Here is a 19,757-nt window from a genome sequence, read left to right as displayed (position 1 = left end):
CTCAGATTTGTGTCCAAATTGTGCAGATGGCCAATTCCAACTTCACAGTTTAATTTATGAGTGATTACTAGACATTTTGAAAAAAATTAAAATAATAATATTAATTTCTTTGTGCAGGTTATTTTAAGTAAATAATACAGAATATATTTAATGGTACAAATCACAATGACCTGATGCGTTTTACCTACTGTATGCAAAAAAAAAAAAAAAAAAAAAAAAAAAACACTAATTTACTAAATAAAGCAAATAAAATACTTGATCAGAAAAAGTTACTAAAGTCTAGCTAATAAAAAAAATTACATTTACTTTTTATCAGAGAAATATTAAATTTATTTTTTCAAAGGCATGATTTTGAAAGAGAAACCACATCAAATTTTAAAGTGTTTTCGGTAATTATTTTTTTTTCAATTTTAAATCTTTTAAACAGCCATTAAAAAGGAAACTAAAAGAGAAAAATTTTACTTTGTGACTAATGAAATTTTTGACTAAGAACGCCATTCCCTCCTTCGTAAAGTAACTGCAACTGTAATATATCTTCCAGGTAAATGACATTAAATGTATTATTTTGTTCCTTAGAAGTGAAATCACTGCGAAGTTTCCCTCCAACCATATCCATTACTACAAAACTTTCTTCTTTATAGATCGCAATTTTTCCCATTTTCATTGCATATTTGTGACCAACCAAAGACCTCAATGATACGAGCGAAAGTGGAGTAAAGAATCTGAGCGTTCCTTTTCAAATTGGGATCAGTGATTTGCGTGATAGGAAACACGCAGATATTTGCAATTACGGAATTATGAGTTGAGTGTCTAAAACTATTAGCCTGCTTTTGAGTTCAGATCTTGAATAATTACTTTGCATGTTTGTTATGAGAAAAAAATAGAATGCACATATCTGTTTTTAAAGTTTGTTAACTTGAATTGAAAAGAAAAGATGGCTTTGTCGTTTGTTAGAATAACTTGGCTACGAAAAAAAAACGAATTGCTCGATTGCAAAGAAAGACAACCTAAAAGGTCTATAATTATTTTTATTTAAATTCAGATTCAAAGAAGACTTTATAAACATATTGAAATTAGAATGGTTTATTAATAAATGAGTAAGAATACTTCAAATGTTTATCAAGACCAATTATTTTTCCAATAAAAAGGAAAATTATGACTTTGATAGAGCAAAAAAGGTACAATTAACAGTCTTCTGTCAAAATAAAATAGGAAAAAACACTATTTTGACGATTGGAGATGGGGCATGTGTGCCTCGCACCGGGTTTTTTACACGCAACACGCATTTGCTAGTGATGCTTTCGTTTGCTGGACATATATCTCCTGGTTCTGCCAAAAGTATTAAGTTTCGAAATATGTTAATATTTTGTGAAAAAGAACATGTTATGTGACGGTCACATAAAGTTTATTATTTCTTTCAATATTTTCATGAATATGAACTAAATTATTTTTATGTATTTACATCTGGTGCTAAGATATTTCAGATTTAAATTCATAATTACAAAATATTGTTTTAAATTGTTATTAATCAATTTCCCTGCGGCATGCAAGCGGGCAAAACCCTGAAACTACCTTGCAAGATTGTAAATAATGAACATCTTTAAAACATTTATAAAAATATTTCTTAAGATGTGTAAAAATAATAAGCTTATACAGCAATCGTGGAAATTTATCAAATACATGAGATGTAGTATTTAAAAGGAAAAAAAATATCAGAAAAAATTCCTACTGATATTATATTTAATTAAATTCCGCAGAAATCAGGTTAACCTCAATATATACAGGTTAGTTCTATCAGAAACTCTTCTATGGAGGTGAGATTTGTCCCAATAGTTAAAAACTTCTTGCCTTCTTGGTTGGGCTCAATATTAACAATTATAAGTCAAACTGACTAAGAAAATCTTGTATAATCGAAAAAGATAGGCTTTTCAAAGCCTATAATGTAATAAAATGATCAAAAATGTGAAAAACGTATCGCAACCCTTCTGTTTAAAGTTCAAAATATTACATTCTTCTTTGAAAAGTAGTTAATGCAATTCAAAATTAAATGTTTATTGGATTTATGAAGCTCAAACAACGATTTATTTTTTGGTTCCCTGTGCGAAATGGATCTATTAACTTTTATAAACACTGCAGTTTCTGATACAGATTTAAGTCAAACACTGTTTAGGAACAGTAAATCAGAATACGGTGCTTAGATATGTTTTTCAGTGTAAATAATGAACTACCAATGATTTTTATATCTTAACACTGGATAAGGTGAGTTCTTTACAAGCGTGTTTTGAAACCATTTTTGAAACATTTTTTGAATGGACATTGAAGTAATGAAAATTTAGCAGCAAATAAATAAATATTTCTTGTACAAAATAATTGTACAATACAAACAATAGAGATTCCTTTTAAACATTTAAATAACTAATTAATTTTTGAAATATTATCAAAGTTTTATGAACAAGTTGAATCAAGAGATGGTTTATTAATAAATTAAATGAAAGGGAACAAAATAATTTGATTGCTAAAAACAAATCAGAGAAGTTTATTATTTCATACTTCATCTGCATTATTTTTATTTCATATAAATGTAAAAAAAATTTGAACTAAAACAATTTTATACCTGCAATCTGCAGCAAAAACGAAATTAGTATGCACTTGGACAATATATACAGTTTAATTAGTTTTAAATTAGATAATAATCAATATTAGATTAATTTACATTTTAATTACAGTAAATCGAAAATTAAGAATTTTGTGAATGTATATTTATTAGAAAGTGTATGAGCATTGAGTGTCACACTTGAAAAAAAATCATTGTAAGTCTCTATCAAAAAAAAAATACAAATAAAATAAATGTTTTTGAGGCAAAAACTAGAATTGTTAGTTCCAATAGTAAAAAACAATATTTAATTTTTTTCAATTTGAATCTTGAATAACTTAAACACATGATTGGCATTTTAATTTTATATTTTGAATAAATGTACGATCAAAATATCGAACTATGGTAAAATTTACCGTGTTTCTGACTTGATTTGAGCACCAAAAAACTATTTGCTTTTATTATATATAATAAAATTTGATAAATTTTGTAAAATTTGTTAATTTTATCATAATATATTTGAGCATGGCATAAAAAACAATATATTCGATTCAGTTTACTTTTCAGTCGTGTATATTTAACTAACTGAGTGAAAATAATATCTATTTTGAAAACTAGAATTTCCGGTAAGCCGTCAGCACACGAACAGAAAAATTATTCGCAATGTATTCTAAACCAGAATTAGTTCTTTTTACCAGAAATGTCATAACCATGCAGTACGGTAATTTGACTATATATATATCTTTTCTTCATGCATGATTTGTATTTTATAAATACCTGAATTTGAAACCTTTTTAAAATAATCTTTTAACTAACAAAGAGAATTGCTGGCACACTCTGAATGTTTCTCTATCGGTTTTTATCTCAAAGGAAATATTGAGAACCAATTATTTTTAGAATGTAAAATACTTCAAAATTTCTTTAAATATATTTATTTACAGTAAAAATTCACGAGAATATAGAAAATGGTGTAACTTTAAAAAAAGGGTTGCTTATTTGCATGCATATTTTATTAACATATAGCCTAGAAATGGCTTTTTTTAAATTCACTGTTACTAGTTTAAAAATATATATCTTCAAGAAATTTGTTTTAGATTTCAAATTGCGAGCTGAACTTTGAAAGCCTATTTTTATGGGAAGTTAATAATTAAAAAAACATGGTAGTTACTTCAGTTGTTTTTGATGTTATTTTAATGGGAAGTAAAAGTAATTTGAGTTAAACCTCCTTTTTTTTGTTTAAACAGAAGTTCTAAAAAAAAAAAAAATTCTTAACAAATTAGAATTTTCATCTTTTTTTAAAGAATAAATACCTTTCTTTTCCTGTTATGTATCACTAAATCTTTTATTAAATACTTGCTACGTCCGGCAACCAGCTAATCCACCCTATATATATATATATATATATATATATATATATATATATATATATATATATATATATATATATATATATATGCCTTCAATTCTTCGATCTTGGAGCCCACGTTTGCGAAGATCCGTTTGAGTTGAAGCACAGGACATTGTCTCTCTTGGACTCCCCCCCTCTTTAACCATCTTAAATTTTTTGAGTGTATTCTACTTTTGCTCACAAAAAAATTCTATGGCCTCAAACTGTTACAGGCTCTGGTATCAGCGCACCAATAACATAGGCAGAACGGTTAGTCATATGGTTCTGTGGTGAATTTGCTAATAAAATGTTCAGGCATATGCTACCATTAAAAAAATACGATGATTATCTCAATGGCATTTTGATGGATAATAAGTCAAATTAGCAAATTTTCTAAAACTAAATTTCCGTTCATTTACTATCGTTTACTATGCAAGCTTATGAATTTTATTTCTATGGATGTTTTCGTCGAAATGAAACGAACATTATGGCAATAAATTTCTTTACCTAGAATGTAAGACTTATATAATTTAAGGCCTTAAATTTGAGTATACAAGCATATGATTTAAAGAATCTAGCCGCTGTTGGTACCCAACATCTTGCCATTAAAATTTGTTATGTATTTATAAATTTTATAGTACTTTCATTTACAGTATAATAATATGCAGTTAGAGAATAAAAGATTTGTAAGTAGAAAAGATGTCAAAAATAATAATTATTATTTATATTTGGCAAAAATAATAATTAAATTATATTTTGTAATTTTAATAGTCTTGAAATTGAAATACTAAAAAGAGGAATTAGAATAAGAATATTTATGTTTAAAATTACTAGTGGCGGTTATAATATAACATTTCTTTAATTTTTGATAACGTTTATGCTTTTAAAAAGCGTTCTTTACTTCGTAATTTTGCCTAAGATTTTAGCGAACGTGAATTTAATGTTTAAATTTTTAGGGAGATTCATCTGGTTTTTTTAAAAATATTTTGTAATCGTGTTATGTCATTGAAGCAATGAAAAAACGTATTTTAAACGCTGTATGTTAGCAGCACAATATATAGAGGGATGAAAAATATCGTATTGCAAAATCCAATTAATACCATCCAAAATAATACCAATAATCTGTAACAAGAACAAATAAACACCATGCTAACCATTGCAGACAGTCAAAAGTTATTGGGGAATTTTTAATTTGTAACAACGGTTTTTTGTCAATGGAATTTCATATTTTCGATATTGCGACAGAACTAAGCAGAACTAGAAAGCAGTGACTGCTTACAAATAATCACATAAAAATTAGCAAACTCTAGAAAGAAATACAAATCATTGCTCCCGTTCTCGAGATATTAGCGAACATACTTTGAGACAGACTTTTGTTTTTCTATATAGAGAGATATATTTTCCATTTATACCATATCATCCATATGTATACAATATATTTTTAATGCTTATAAGAGTTAAAGATACAGGAAAACTTTACTACCTGAAGATCTCTTAGAAATTATAAATGTTCCTAATGCAGAGTTGGAAACATTTTAGGAATCTGCTACAAAATATCTGTTACAAAAACCTCTTACTTATATGTCGTCAACAGCACATGCATTTTTACGGACATCAAAGTCTAACATTACATAGCATGAATCTTTTTCATCCAGATGTAAAGATTGTATTGTAATATAATGTAATGCATTGTTTTGTAATATAATGAAATGTATTTCATTGTATTTTAATGTAATGAATATAAAGTAAACATATTTTGTCTGTAGCTCATGAATTTTATAAATATCAAATTTTAACAATGCGTAGCATAAATTTTTCTCTTCTAGATATAATGACCGTATTCAGGGGTAAATGTGAGCCTAAGTCAAAATTCCGGAAAAATTTCTTGAGTTTTTTTTTTTTTTTTTTTAAAAAAAACAGTTTAAATTGAAAAATTAGAAAAAAAATTTAAACAAGGTTTTTCTTTCCTTTTTCTCAATATTTCTTGGTTTACTTAAAATATATTTAAAATTTCACATATACCTTACCATTTACACTTACCTATGATGACCTGGAGAAGTAATTAAAATTTACAAATATGTCTTTCTTTCTTGTGTTTATGATTATAACAACTATTTACGGATAAAAAATGAATATTAATCATGAATATAAGCTTATAAAGTATCTCTCTGGCTCTCCTTTACAAACAAATAAAATAAACTGTGTTTTTAAGTTCCACGTTTGAAAATTTGATTTCTGGAAACTTCTGTGATTAATGATTTTTTGAAACGTCTGGACCTTCGATCTCCGGATTTCTTCCGGAGCACAATCAGCCCTGCGTATTGTAATCTAAAAGTCTGTATTTCATTGTAATGTAACACAATGTATTTTATTTTACATATTATAAATGTCGTTGAACAGCCGTCCGAATTTCGGGATTTCGACAACCAATGTTCAACTTCATAGCCTTGTCATTTTGAATCCAATCTAGAGGACAAGGGAACTCCACGATTAAGTATTGGGAGAAATTTGAATTCGTAGAGGGCTTTTTGATAAAACTAACCTGTGTGTGTGTTACATGGGGAGCAAATCTATGAAAACCTTCCACGGTCAGCCTAATTGCAAGGGGACTCTAACCCATCATCCGTCTTCCATCGTGGATATTCTACGTCAGCTCTGAGGTCTGTGTGACCCGGTTGTGGTATTCAAATCATCCAGCCATCGCTGGGATTCGAACCCGGTTCACTTCATTAGGAGGTAAGCTCTCAATCCTCTAAGTCACCATGGCTCTATATTTTGCGTACACCACGTGAATTTTTATGAATATCAAAGTCTGACATAGAATAGCAGAAATCTTTCTCTTCTAGATGCAATGGCTGTATTGTAAAGTAGCAAACTGTGTTTTATTGTTATGACTTTGTACAATAATCCACTGTATTAAAGAAGAAAAAGTGACCTTTCTTGTATGTTAAGAATACAAAAAAATGTGTCTTGCTATTAGAAAATGTTTCCGAAAACTTAACATATATTTCGCTACATATTAAAAAGTTCCTTTTAATCTGCATTTAAAAAATAAAGATAATTTTATTCTAAAAAAATTCATTATTTTTCTACGCATAATTTCTAGTTCGACTTCTAAATAAACGTATATTTATAATATTTACCTTCAGAAATGTACTTAAGATGAATTAAAAAAAATCTTATATCTTTATATAAGATTCAGTAATGAAATTTTGCTTAAGAATTAAAAATAATTATTTGATAAATTTACTTATTGAAATATATGTGTGTTTTGTCAATTTCACTAAGTTTAATTAATTTATCATCATTAACTAACTGCGTGTGCACTTTGCAATTTTTAAAAATTCAAATTATTTAGTTTATTGAAAATTACAATAAACAACAATTATAAAATTTAAAAAAAAAATTTCGTTTGAAAACAACAAAAACGTTTTAAAACTTTAAAACAAGTACGCCAACTACAAGAATATAGTATTTGGAAATAGTAAAAAAAAATTTACTTTAAGTAGTTGATCACATCTGAATAAATCGTAAAGCTTTTAATTTTTATCAACATTAGTTACCTATCTGTGCGTAATTCATGATTTCTAAAAATGCAAATTAAATTTCGTATTGAAAAGTAAAACCAACAATAATAAAACTTAAAAACAAGAACAAAAAAATATAGTGTAAAAGCACAATTATAAAACTTCAAAACAAAAACGGCAACTAAAAGAATATAGTATTTGATAAAGCACCAAAAATTTAGCTTAAAGTCGTCCATCCCTTCCGAATGAATCGTTAAGCTTTATGTCATAAGCTAAGAGCTTTTACACCACTTTTACTTTTTGCGCATTGACGTACAGCACGTGTGTGACCAAGTTCTTTGACGAACTATTTTCCTTAGAATCGTCTGTCACGCAATTTTTCGTGATATTTGGAAATAACAATAATTTTGTTTTTATATCTTTTATTTATACACATTGAAGAAAAAAAGATCATGAGATTAGAGAATCGTACTAGGACAAAGATTAGAAGAGACGGAAAAGTGAATCTACACGCATAATGAAAGTTAAGAAAGCCTGATGAAACCCTATTTAAATCGAATTGATATCCCCAGAATTTGAAAAAAAAATCATGAGTTTTTCCTCAGTAAACATTGATTAAATCCATCCTCACAGAAAACAAAGTGCTGCTGATTTCTTATTTTCCAAAGAATGTTTCCAGTACAGCCGGTGTGCACAAAACATTTTTAAAATGTTTGCTTAAAATGGTTACATGTTGCACGGAAAATATATCCGAAGTTTTGCTAAAAAAAACTCGTATCATATATTTAAAATATCCACCTAAATGTGGCTGAGGATATGTGCGAGTTAAAAAATTATGGTAACAATAATTATTTAATTTTTACTCAGTCTGTGTTTACACAATTTAACTATTATTATCTATTACCTAATAAATCTATTACTTATCTATTACTTTTTGCCTGTTTGGAGTTTTTTCTTTACACCAAAGTGAATTTTAGGTGTTCAGCATCGTAATTTATGGAAAAATTTAAATAGATAGTTATTTTTTAACTTACTGTTTAGACTAGTGTTTTTTAGATTAGGTTTACGTTAGATGGATTAGTGTTTAGCTTAAATATTTAGAGTTATTTTTCTTTAGTTTTAATTGTTTGTCACGAAATGTTTAAAAATTAAAATCCCACTTTAAGTTTTTTTAAAGATTATATTTACTAAGAATTAGGAAATTCTGATTTGATGGCACCTTATTAAAGATAAATATTGCCTATAACAATTAAAAAATATAGTTCATCATTAACAAAGATCTTAATATTTATTATTTAATCAAAAACATAACCATATTAACTTTAAAATATCCAGTATCTATATACTAACAATGCGTCTAAAAACGAAAAACTATAGTACATCATTCACAAATACATCATCATTGATTATTTAATCAAAAGTATAACCAAACTAACTTTTAAATTTGCAGTATTAAAATGCTAACAATGCCTCTAACGATTAAAAAGTGTAGTACATCATTAACAAATATATTGAATTTGATTATTGAATCAAAAGTATAACCATATTAACTTTTAAATTTCACTTATTAAAATTATAACGATGCCTCTAATAATCAAAAAGTTCAATACATTTTTAACAAAGATATTGACATTGATTATTGAATCATAAGCATACTTTTAAATTTCCATTATTAAAATTATAACAAATATTACATTATTTGTTTTCTACAAGCAATATGAATTCTTTTAATATTGTTATCAACTGAATACGTTTTATTTCATTTTTTTAGTATGTAATTTTTTAAAGGGTATTCCTCTAATAAAAATGACATATTATACGGCGATCTGACATATTATACGGCGAAAAATGAAAAGCCAAAAAAAGAAAATGTGTTATCTTTTTTTTTCATTAACACTGTGCTCCAATTAGAGTATGGTGTTTTAGGAAAGAAAGATAAAGCACACGTTTTTGCCTTTTACATATTTTGCGTTTTATTTCTTCACATTAAATTTATCTTAGTCTTTAGTTTTTAGTTAAATTGAAATTCCATTTGATATTTCTAATTAAAGGTATCCGACTAGTACAAAAACATAATTTTGAGTAAAATTTTCAAAATCGAGTTTGTTATTAATTTAGAGTCCCTGTATTCTTAGGCCTAAAAAATATTTTATTTTCGTTTGTATTCCTCTTATTTACAAAGTTATGGTTATTTCTTGTGCAAGGTGATAACAGTGGATAGACTAATGTTTTTAAGTCTTTAAAAGCGTTTATCTCAAAATCAGGTTTATTCACATTTTACAACACCTTAAACAGGGTTTGCTATTTATAAAATAATTGTCTGCAAATTTTCATAAGATTGTATGATTATAGCACACATATTTTGAACAACAGACTAAGAGAAAAAAGTAGAATTTCATTTTTTATGCATGTTTTTTATGAAAGAAAAGAGTGAACATTTAAAAAAAATGATTTTTTAACTACAGTGATCCCTTACTCAATAGTATATGTACTTGCTTTTAAGATAATAGTTGAAAACCTAATTGATAGCTTTCTAAATAAGCTCCTCAAAAGATTTTTTTTTCTAAGTGATAGAAATTTTTTACTGTGTTTATCGTATACGCAAAAAAATGTTTTATTTTTTTCCTAAAAATGGACATTTTAAAATAATAATTATATTTTTTTGCTAGTTTTATAAGTTTTACACGTAATAAAACAAATTAACTAGTTTATTGAACTTTATAATAATGTATAAAAAAAGTTGTCGAAACTAGTCAGGTACCTTGAATGTTATCTCTCTAGTAGATGTTGTTTAAATTTGCAATGATAAACAAAACTATTTAAGGTAGAAGAGCAATTTTTAAAATTTACAAATACCTCAGGGTTGTTAAACCATCACATTTGTTGTAACAACTTACCCTTTTGAGTTTTTTTTAAGAAATGACTCTAAGCAAAATTATTTATTTTAATAAAGTTAATTTTTTACGACAGTTCTCTTCCTTTAACCCATTTTCGATCAATGGTTCGGAAACGCAACATTTCAAGAAATATTTTTTTATTAACACTGTGATGTATATTTTTTACTAATTTTATTTTTCTACTATTGCTAAGGGTTTTTAAGACACCCAAACATTAATAGTAATTCAATTGGAGTAAACACTTACTGTTGAGACATTTTTAAACTATGAAAGTTTGACTTAAAACGGCTATTGACAAATGTATAAATATTCCTTTTGAGATTTATCATCATGCTTTTTTATGATAGATTAAAGTTTCAAGTGTGTAAATGAAAAAATAAGACAAATTTCATAAAGAAAACAAGCGTTCAACTAAATGGTGTGTTCGTTGATTTGGTGAATAGTGCCTATACGCCCGATTTTATTTCTTGATTAAAATGTAATTTTTTATGAACGAAATTTTTTGCGTGCCTTAATGAATGTAATGTAAGCATATTTCAATGAAATAATACCACAATTTATAAATTTATATGCTTGGCCTAAAATGGGTTTATACCATAATCAGAAAAATGTTCTTCTTAATGATAAGCAGTGCGCATGAAAAATATTTTCTTCAGATCTGTCTAAATACACCAAAGCACCGATTACTCAGATAGATGCAAAAATAAATAAATAATGAAATACATAGCTGAAGCATGAAAGTGATTATTAAAAATTGTTTTTGTGATTGTTTAAACGGTGTTTTAAATATCAAAGTTGAATTAAAGTTTAATTAACTATTGTTTATATTACATGGCAATAATAAATTCACAAAAACAAATAGTTAATAGAATTTAAGAGTTTTGGAAGCTTGTTTTGATAAAAAGAGAAGATTAGGTTAGAAAAAAAATTGAAAATTCACAAACAATTCGTTTCAAACAGTGACTGAAATTTATATTTTTCAACATTGTGTTGCAAAATGACACATTGCACTGATTTAAACAATTGAAGTTTGTCTTGACTTATTTTTAAAACCAGAAAAATAAATAAAGTTGATTGTAAATGGAGAAATATCGAATATTAGGGTGGACGTGGGTGGTTTTAAAATTCTTTAAAACCACACGAGTGTTCATTAGCTGGTTCTAAACTTTTACTCTAATTTTTAAAAGCGTTGTCAAGTTTTCAATTAAACTTTTGTACTTCTACTTGCTTGGAATGCAAAGATAAAAATATTTTTCACCATTTAGAATATCAATTAGAGCAAATATTGCTTGGCGGTTTTCAAAAGTTTTACCTTTGAAACTTTCGTATTTATTACATTTTAGAAAAGGAAAAGAATGCCACTAATGTTTGTGGAAATCGTTGCTTTAGACAGAAAAGAATGTAAGGATCATTTAAAAACTAAAAAGAAAAATAACTACTTTAAAAGTGACACGACATAAATCAGGTAGATCTTTCTGCGTTTATTTGTCGTTTAACGCTTCCTTAGTTTTGTATAAAAAAAAGCATTTGTTAATGAGTGTCGCTGCTATTTTACTTGAATTCTAATTAAAGAGTTTTTATTTGGAGCATTAAAATTCATCAAATTCTTTACGAAATAGCATTTGCACGACAAACTACGGATAAGATCAGGGATAAAGGAGGAAGAAACCTTTAAAAAATTTCTTTGAAAAAAATTATAAATAAAATATGTCAAACCTTTAAACAGCAATTTAAAAAAAGCTCTTGTTTAAATACATTTTCATACATTGTTAAAAATTTCGTATATTATTAAAAATAAACATCGTTTTGCCCTTACATGAATTCTGTAGTAGATGATTGCATGCTTTATTGATAGATTATTATTGTTTTTTTTCTTCATATTATTTAAAATTGTTTGTCGGTCGAAACTATTTTGTGTATGCTTTGAATATGGGGATTCAAACTTTAGATGGTTCTCGAAGTTTTGGGGCTTAGCTATTTGATGAAAATATGAAAAGAACTAACTTTTCATTTTAACTTGTTTGCGGTTAAGAACTTGGCATTAAAAATAATTAGACTTATACCAATTGATTGGAAAATATGTTATGAAATAAATTGGTAAATGCTGAATGAGTAATTAGTTTTTGCTAGTTATAGAAACCGGTAAACATGTTTTACATGCTAGTCTTTAACATTTATAAAAATCTGTAGGGAAGGGATTTAATGCTAGTAAAAACCATGCAAGCCATAAAAAGCGAGTACTTCTTATTTTCGTGTTATTTAATTTTGCAACAAATGATATGCGTGAGATCTTAGAATTGAAGGTTGTGAGTTCGATTCATAAACCGAAATACATACTAGTCTTTGCCATAGCTATAACATTTACCGTAAATGTTTAGATAAACATGTATCTTATTTATGAAAAAAAAAGAAAAAAAAATTTTTGCAAAGCATATTTATGAAAAAAATATGAAAATATGAAGAGAAAAGCTCTGTCGTTGACTAACTATTTTTCTCTTTGATTTAGACCTCGTTAGATATTGCCCACTGCTTAACGCATTTCGAATTGTGTGCTATTCACTATAACTGGAATAACCAATAAATATAGACTAGTGTTGAAAAAGAACTCTAAACTATCTAGAATATGTAAATATTGTTTAAATGGTTAAATCAAAAACTAAAAACAAAATTTAAAAAAAATAAGATATAGAACGCAAGCAATACGATGAGAAAGGTAACAAAAGCGATGAAAATTATAGTGATAATTTTAAATATAAATAATAATGATTGTTATTATGCTAAAAAAAAGACATTTAAAACATAGTGTAATATCGTAAATTACATTTTAAATAACACGATGTTAGGAAATTTCACTTATCTTTTAAATAGAGTTTCTTATGACAGCTATATTAAGTTAATCTTTTAAATAGAGTATTTTAATATATTAATTTTTTTATTAAACGATAACAAAAGTAACTAAGTTTTTAAGTTCTTACCTTCATAATTCCTTTCTTCTGGAGTTTGATCTTTTAATGTATATTCTTCATGTTCTAAAAAATAAAGAAAACAATATATTAAATTTTTATTACTTTTTAAATATTAAAAAAGTAATAAAAATTTTGTACAAGCCTTTAAAATTTTTAAATAATTTAATACATTCTTACTTTTCTCTTCTAATCTACAAAAAGAGTTTATTTTTTATATTTTAAGTCAAATATTCGCTTTCTTAAACTTCAAATTACTTAATTTTTCCTTCCAAAAAATACCTTAAAGAATAAAGTAAAATATTCTGAAATTAACAGCAATTAACTTAAAATATATCTAAAATTATTTTTCAACAAAATATTTCTTGTTCCTATTATTTTACTTTTGCTACAAAAAACCTAATTAGTAATATGAGAAGAGATAATTTAATTTTAAATTGTGATTTTGGAAATATATTATTTTTACAAAAAAGTGACTAATGCAATCCATTAGACGTTGTTTTGATATTCTGGTACATAGGAGAATATTATATAAAAGAAGAAATAGATCTATATAACTAAAATAGAGAAAAAGCGATATTTTTTCAGAATGTTTTGACCATGATTTCAAAGAATGTTATTTCGCATAACGTTTTTGCTTTATCAGGTTATGTTTATGTTAGCCTTTCAAGAAGTAATACTGCAGAATTGACCATATGCTTCTGTGAAGATCTAACATTTTGCGTTTTGGATGACTGATGCAACTGATTCCCTTATATCAAATCCAGAAAATTAATAAAAACATTTATGCTTTTTTTTGCAGAATTTTTTAGAGTTTAATATTTCTATCTAATTTCATTGAAAAAATTTAAAGGAAATATTTCTGGAAAGAAATTGTCTAAAAAAAGTCATAATGTTGTAAAGAGTCACCGATAATATCGGTATAAATAATGTCGTAATGAGTCACTGATAATATCTTTAAAAGAGAGAAGCTAAAAATAATAGCATCAGGTTTTGTTTTTTTTATGCTAGGTTTTTATGGCGTAACACCTCGAAATTGACCATATGTTACTAAACTGATCTTACTTTTCAGTCTTTGACGACTGATGCAACTGATTCCCTTATATCAAATCCAGAAGACAAATAAAAACATTTATGCACCGTATTTGCTCCATTTCTTCGGATTCTTATTTATTTCTAACGTAATTGCCTCATAATTACTTAAAGGAAATATTTCTGAAAAATTCATGATACACTCCGAATACATTCCATGAATTGTTAGATACATTTATTTGATTATTTTATTGTTTCTAATGTAATGATTTTAATAAATAATAAATTAATTTTGGTTCTTAAAGCTTCCGAAATATTTGATTACGACATAATAATACATGAAATTGAAATCAGTAGCCATGAAAATTATAAAAAAAAAATCAAAAAAAAAAATCAATCAATCTTTGTCAAAAATATCAATTCAAAACCTAATAATAATATGAATAAAGTGATAAAAATAATGCTTATTTTGATGCATATTAAACTTTCACAGTTACATTTTTTTAAATTTAATTTCCTAGCAATTTTGCATTTTTCTAAAATTACAGAGTGAACGACTGAATCGATAGAAAAAAGCATGTAAACTATAAAATATAAATCATATTATTTCGTAAAAATTATTTGCAGCAAAAAAGTTCCTGACCCGTCTTATGATATAAAATATATGTTTTTTTTTTCTAGCGATAACGTATTTAAACTGACTCTTTAACTAAAAAAAAAGCTGAACTAACTGTAAATACAAGGAATGACTAAATTTTAAAAAATAAAACTGAAATAAAAACTAATTTAGACGTACAGGAACTAAAATTTTGTAGTATATTAAAGTATTCAAGTAAATTTCCAATAAACAATCAAACTTCCAAATAAACATTAAAATGTTACCAGCCGTAACAAATTTACAAAATTGTTAAATAAACACATTTGCCCGTTTTATTGACAAAAAAGAAAAAAAACTCAAAATTAGATGAAATCAGCCGAAACTCACCTGGAAATATTTTAAACCAAGTTAATTCCATAGATATCCTCATGTTTGCCAAAATATTAGTATAAGATGCAATATTATCTTGTCTCAATGATGTGATGTTTGTTTTTAAATGATGTACTATGTGATTTTAGAATTTGGTAGCGAGTTTTGCGATATAAGAAAATTTACAATTGGGAAAAAGTACCATACACCATTGATCAGTGCCTTAAGGTCTGTCATCTAGTTCAAATTTCAGTTAAGAGATCCATGTGTTTTTGTTATCCACAGAAGAAGCTAAGTATTCGATTTTGGAATCATATAATGTGTAAAATCTTCAGAAAAGTATATCAGAAAAGTTAACTGTATATGACTATAAGTGTAGATTGTACATTAAAGCGTATTATGTGCGGTTTATATAGTGGTGTTTTATGGGTTAAATCACCTTCTGTTCTGATCTACATCTTTGAACAACTTCCGTTGTAACAATAAAAATAAATGAGATTACACAAGACCTAACTTTAAATGTTCAATCACTGGTAATTGAACTAGTTCAGTTCAAATTTTTTTCAAAAACAAATCTCTCTGTTTTTAATTTAATGCGTTTAAATAGATTTATTTATATTTCCAAACATAACTTTTTGCTAATACTACTGCATTAGCCTTTCTGAAGAATTTTAAACTTTACTACATATTCGCTCATTTTCCTTAAATGATCACAAAATATTTAGATATTTAGCTTCGGGCTTTGTTAAATGAGAAAATATTGAACTGATTTTGTTTGAGAAACCTTATCTTTTTTTATAAAATGAAGAAAAATATCTCACTGATATTTGTTAAAGTACCATTTATTTATTTTACCAATTTTTTTTTGTTTGATTCGGTGTGTTAGCCTGAAGCTAAAACACGAAGTATTTGTTTATCACGGTAAACAGCGTATTTGCAAATGGTTCCATAAAGAGATTTTCATTTTGTTTGTAAAGAAAATATGAAAATTAAAGCTTTGAAACAGCTATTTAAATACGAAAACATAGATTTTTTTTGTATTGTTCAGATAATTTTACTGATTTCAACAGATGAAAACCGCGTTAACAATCATTGTATGCTAGAAAAGTTGAAAAGTATTATTTTTATTTCGTAAATAGCTTCTCCTTTCTTCGAGTGCTTTATGTATTTTTAAGGAAAATCATTTATGTTTATAATAATAAAGATAATAAATTATTTCTTTTTATGCTATCATTAAATGTTAAGTAATAAGAGTCCTGCTATGCTTGTTTAAAACCATTATTGTTAATATGGCTCCTGGATTTTATATATATATATATATATATATATATATATATATATATATATATATATATATATATATATATATATATATATATATATATATATATATATATATATATATATATATATATATATATATATATATATATATATATATATATATATATATATATATATATATATATATATATATATATATATATATAAAGCGTATTTTTTTATTTTTCTTGAAACCGAAACAAAATTTATGTCAGTTAAAGATATTGTGTCAATTGTATGTGAAACGTAAAATGTAATCGTAAGATAAAACATAAGTGTGATTTTCTAAAAAAAGAGGTGTCTATCTAAGCTGTTTGTATAATTAATAGAATTATTTTACATGTTTTAAGTATTTTAAATAAACATTTTTTGATGACTTTTTCATTCCATCAACCAAACAATATACAGGGTGATTCTAAAAAGATGGGCAAAATTTTTGGAAGTGATAGTACAAACTGAAGCAAAAACTTTTTATCAAAGAATGCATAGTCGAAAACAAATCGCAAAGGTGCTGGTGCACTTGGAAAGTTGTTTGATGCAAACGTGAAAGCTCCATTCCTGTTCCGACTTACTGCACTGCTTTACTTGTCGTCAAGCTTTCTGCCGCTGCAGGGAAAGTTCGTGATACGTCTGGTGTGTTTCAGAATTTTCGCCTGTCTTTTTTTCGCCGTTGTACTGCGTGCATAGCCGCTGCCGGCTACTGTTATGAACACTTATTGTAATCACATGCCATTAAATTTGCTTTTATAACTTAACTCCATCGTTCTTTGTATGTTTTTGCTTCATATAAGAACATAAACTTTGACGCCCTCCAGCGGTTTTGCGTTTTGTTTTCGACCATGCATTCTTTGATAAAAATTGTTTGCTTGGGTGTGTACTATCACTTCCTAAAATTTTGCCCATCTTTTTAGAATCACCCTGTATATGTTGCAGTTTTTAAACATGATAGGCCAATTATTTTTTTTAATATTTTATTCTACTACTTGGTGAAAAATACCATTTATACAGAAAATACAGAATAGAATGTCAGAACTCTCACAATTAACTTCTAATATGCATAAATACTTAAGCTAAAAGTTCACTGTAGTCGTGTGGCACTTAGAATCATATAGGATTAGGCTTATTACAATTAGGTATATTTACTTATATACTCTATATTTTAAAGTATTAATGCATTGTATCTTAGAAATAGTACAGATCACAGATTGCATTACGTCTTACGGATTTGAACACATTGGTTTTCATCGTTAATTAGAAGCCAATTCATATTAAAGAAGTTTTGTGCTGTAAGATTCTTGAAAAATAGAAAATTCAGTTTCGATTTTAATTATCTGGCATGGTATATTCCTCATTTAAAAATAAAACTTTTCGGCCCGTTTCCTACACATCCTAGACGATAAGTAGTTAAGATCTGTTCAGTCATTGTTTAATACCGTCTTAGTTTCCTATCTAATAAACAGATAGTAGCGCGAACTTTTCTACGTCATAGCTATTTAGAGTATTTTAGTTTCCTGTTATTTATTGAACTACATATATTTTATTTTCCTGGTATATATCTTTAAAAACCTTTTTAATAAATAATTTTGCTAACCCATCTAAAGTGACTAAATTTCTTATCATAAAATGGGTTAAAAATGATACAATGAGCTATAGTACGATAATGCAATGCATATTAGCTTCGTTTTACGAGTCCATCAATGGACTCAATCATGGTTCTGAGCATGAAGTGTTAAAAAGTGGCGAATACCAACCACACAAATTGTTACATGTAGTTATTGGCAAAAAAAATTTAAAAAATATATGTAATTTTTTTTTTGCGGAAATTTTTTGAAGAAAATTAAAATAAATAAAATAACTCATTCCGCTTATGTAGAGAACTGTTGATTAGAACATGTTCAAAATGAAAATATGATTATTTGTTTTTGACATTTCAAGTGACGCATTGTTAAAAAAATGGTTATGCACTCTGTTATTTTGTAGCATGGTCGATATAAACTTTACTTATTTAATTAGTTTTTTTGCTTTGAAAAAAGCAGAGATTAATATTGTGATACTACAAACATGTATTAATATATTTTCCTTTGAAAAATAAATATTTTTAGAAGATTTTTCCTCATTCCATTGCTCTTAACAAAATAAGTATTCTAAATTTATATTTAAATATCAAATTTATAAATAATTATTAAGCTATATAGACTGATATTTTATTAAAAGATGAAAAAAATCTATGATACAAAATTTTAAAAAAAAAATTGCTGCTTCAATATTTCGGCCAAACTTTATATCCGGTCGAAGTTTATCAAGCTTTCTTACAAATAAGTACTTTCAGTATTTGAAAAATATTTTATTTGTGAATTTGAGAATGAAAATTACAGAAAAACGTTTTTCGAACCAAATAAGAAATATTTATGCTATACTTTTCAAGGTGAAAGATTTATTTGGAAATCTCGAAAAGTGTAGCTTGAATCACAGGAATTGAAAAATAGATGGATATTATTATGAATTCATACTCGTCTCTCAAGTCTTTTTTAGCATGAGAGAATAGGTTACACGCTTCGGTGCCCTTTTTGAATCAGTGGGTAAAATGAGAATAAAAAAATTTTTTCGAATAAAATACGGAAAAAAACTGAAGAATTTTGTTTCCTTAAAAAAAAGTATAAAGTAAGATCTCCTAATACTTGCTTGACAGGGGAAAATGTGAAAGCGATAGGAATATTCTTATTTTAGGGGATAAGAAATCGATTGAGATAAGTTTTTCTCTTATGCGAAAGACATTCTAAAAGGTTTTTTATAGTTTACAAAAAGTTCGGTAAAACATTTATTCTAGGAATTCAGTTTTAAAAATACCATTGAAAGATATGCATTGAATATCAATTTTAAACCGTATTAGATTTTTGTTTTGGCTATAAGCATTTCTAAATGTGAATAAATTTGTAGTTAGTTGAACATGTTATACAAAGTATATGATATTTATCAAAATTAAATAAAAATGCATGACAGATTTTTATTCTATAAAGATACTTTAAAGATAAAGTAAATCATTATATTACAGCGTATAATTCTGAATT

General features: G+C 26.4%; 1 protein-coding gene across 1 annotated transcript in view; it reads right to left on the bottom strand.

The window, feature by feature from the left end:
- The window catches only part of LOC107453725 (lachesin), a 282,317-nt gene that overhangs the window by 175,592 nt on the left and 86,968 nt on the right, over positions 1-19,757 (bottom strand). The window contains exon 2 of the mRNA XM_071183280.2: positions 13,380-13,433. Coding sequence (XP_071039381.2) covers positions 13,380-13,433 — 54 coding nt within the window. The remainder of the gene's footprint in view (positions 1-13,379; positions 13,434-19,757) is intronic.

This window comes from Parasteatoda tepidariorum, chromosome 7 (assembly GCF_982258835.1).
Source record: "Parasteatoda tepidariorum strain Cologne lab strain chromosome 7, Ptep-v5.0, whole genome shotgun sequence".
Classification (NCBI taxonomy): Eukaryota; Metazoa; Arthropoda; class Arachnida; order Araneae; family Theridiidae; genus Parasteatoda; species Parasteatoda tepidariorum.
The sequence above is the reverse complement of the archived record's forward strand: the minus strand, read 5'-3'. Positions and strand labels throughout refer to the sequence as shown.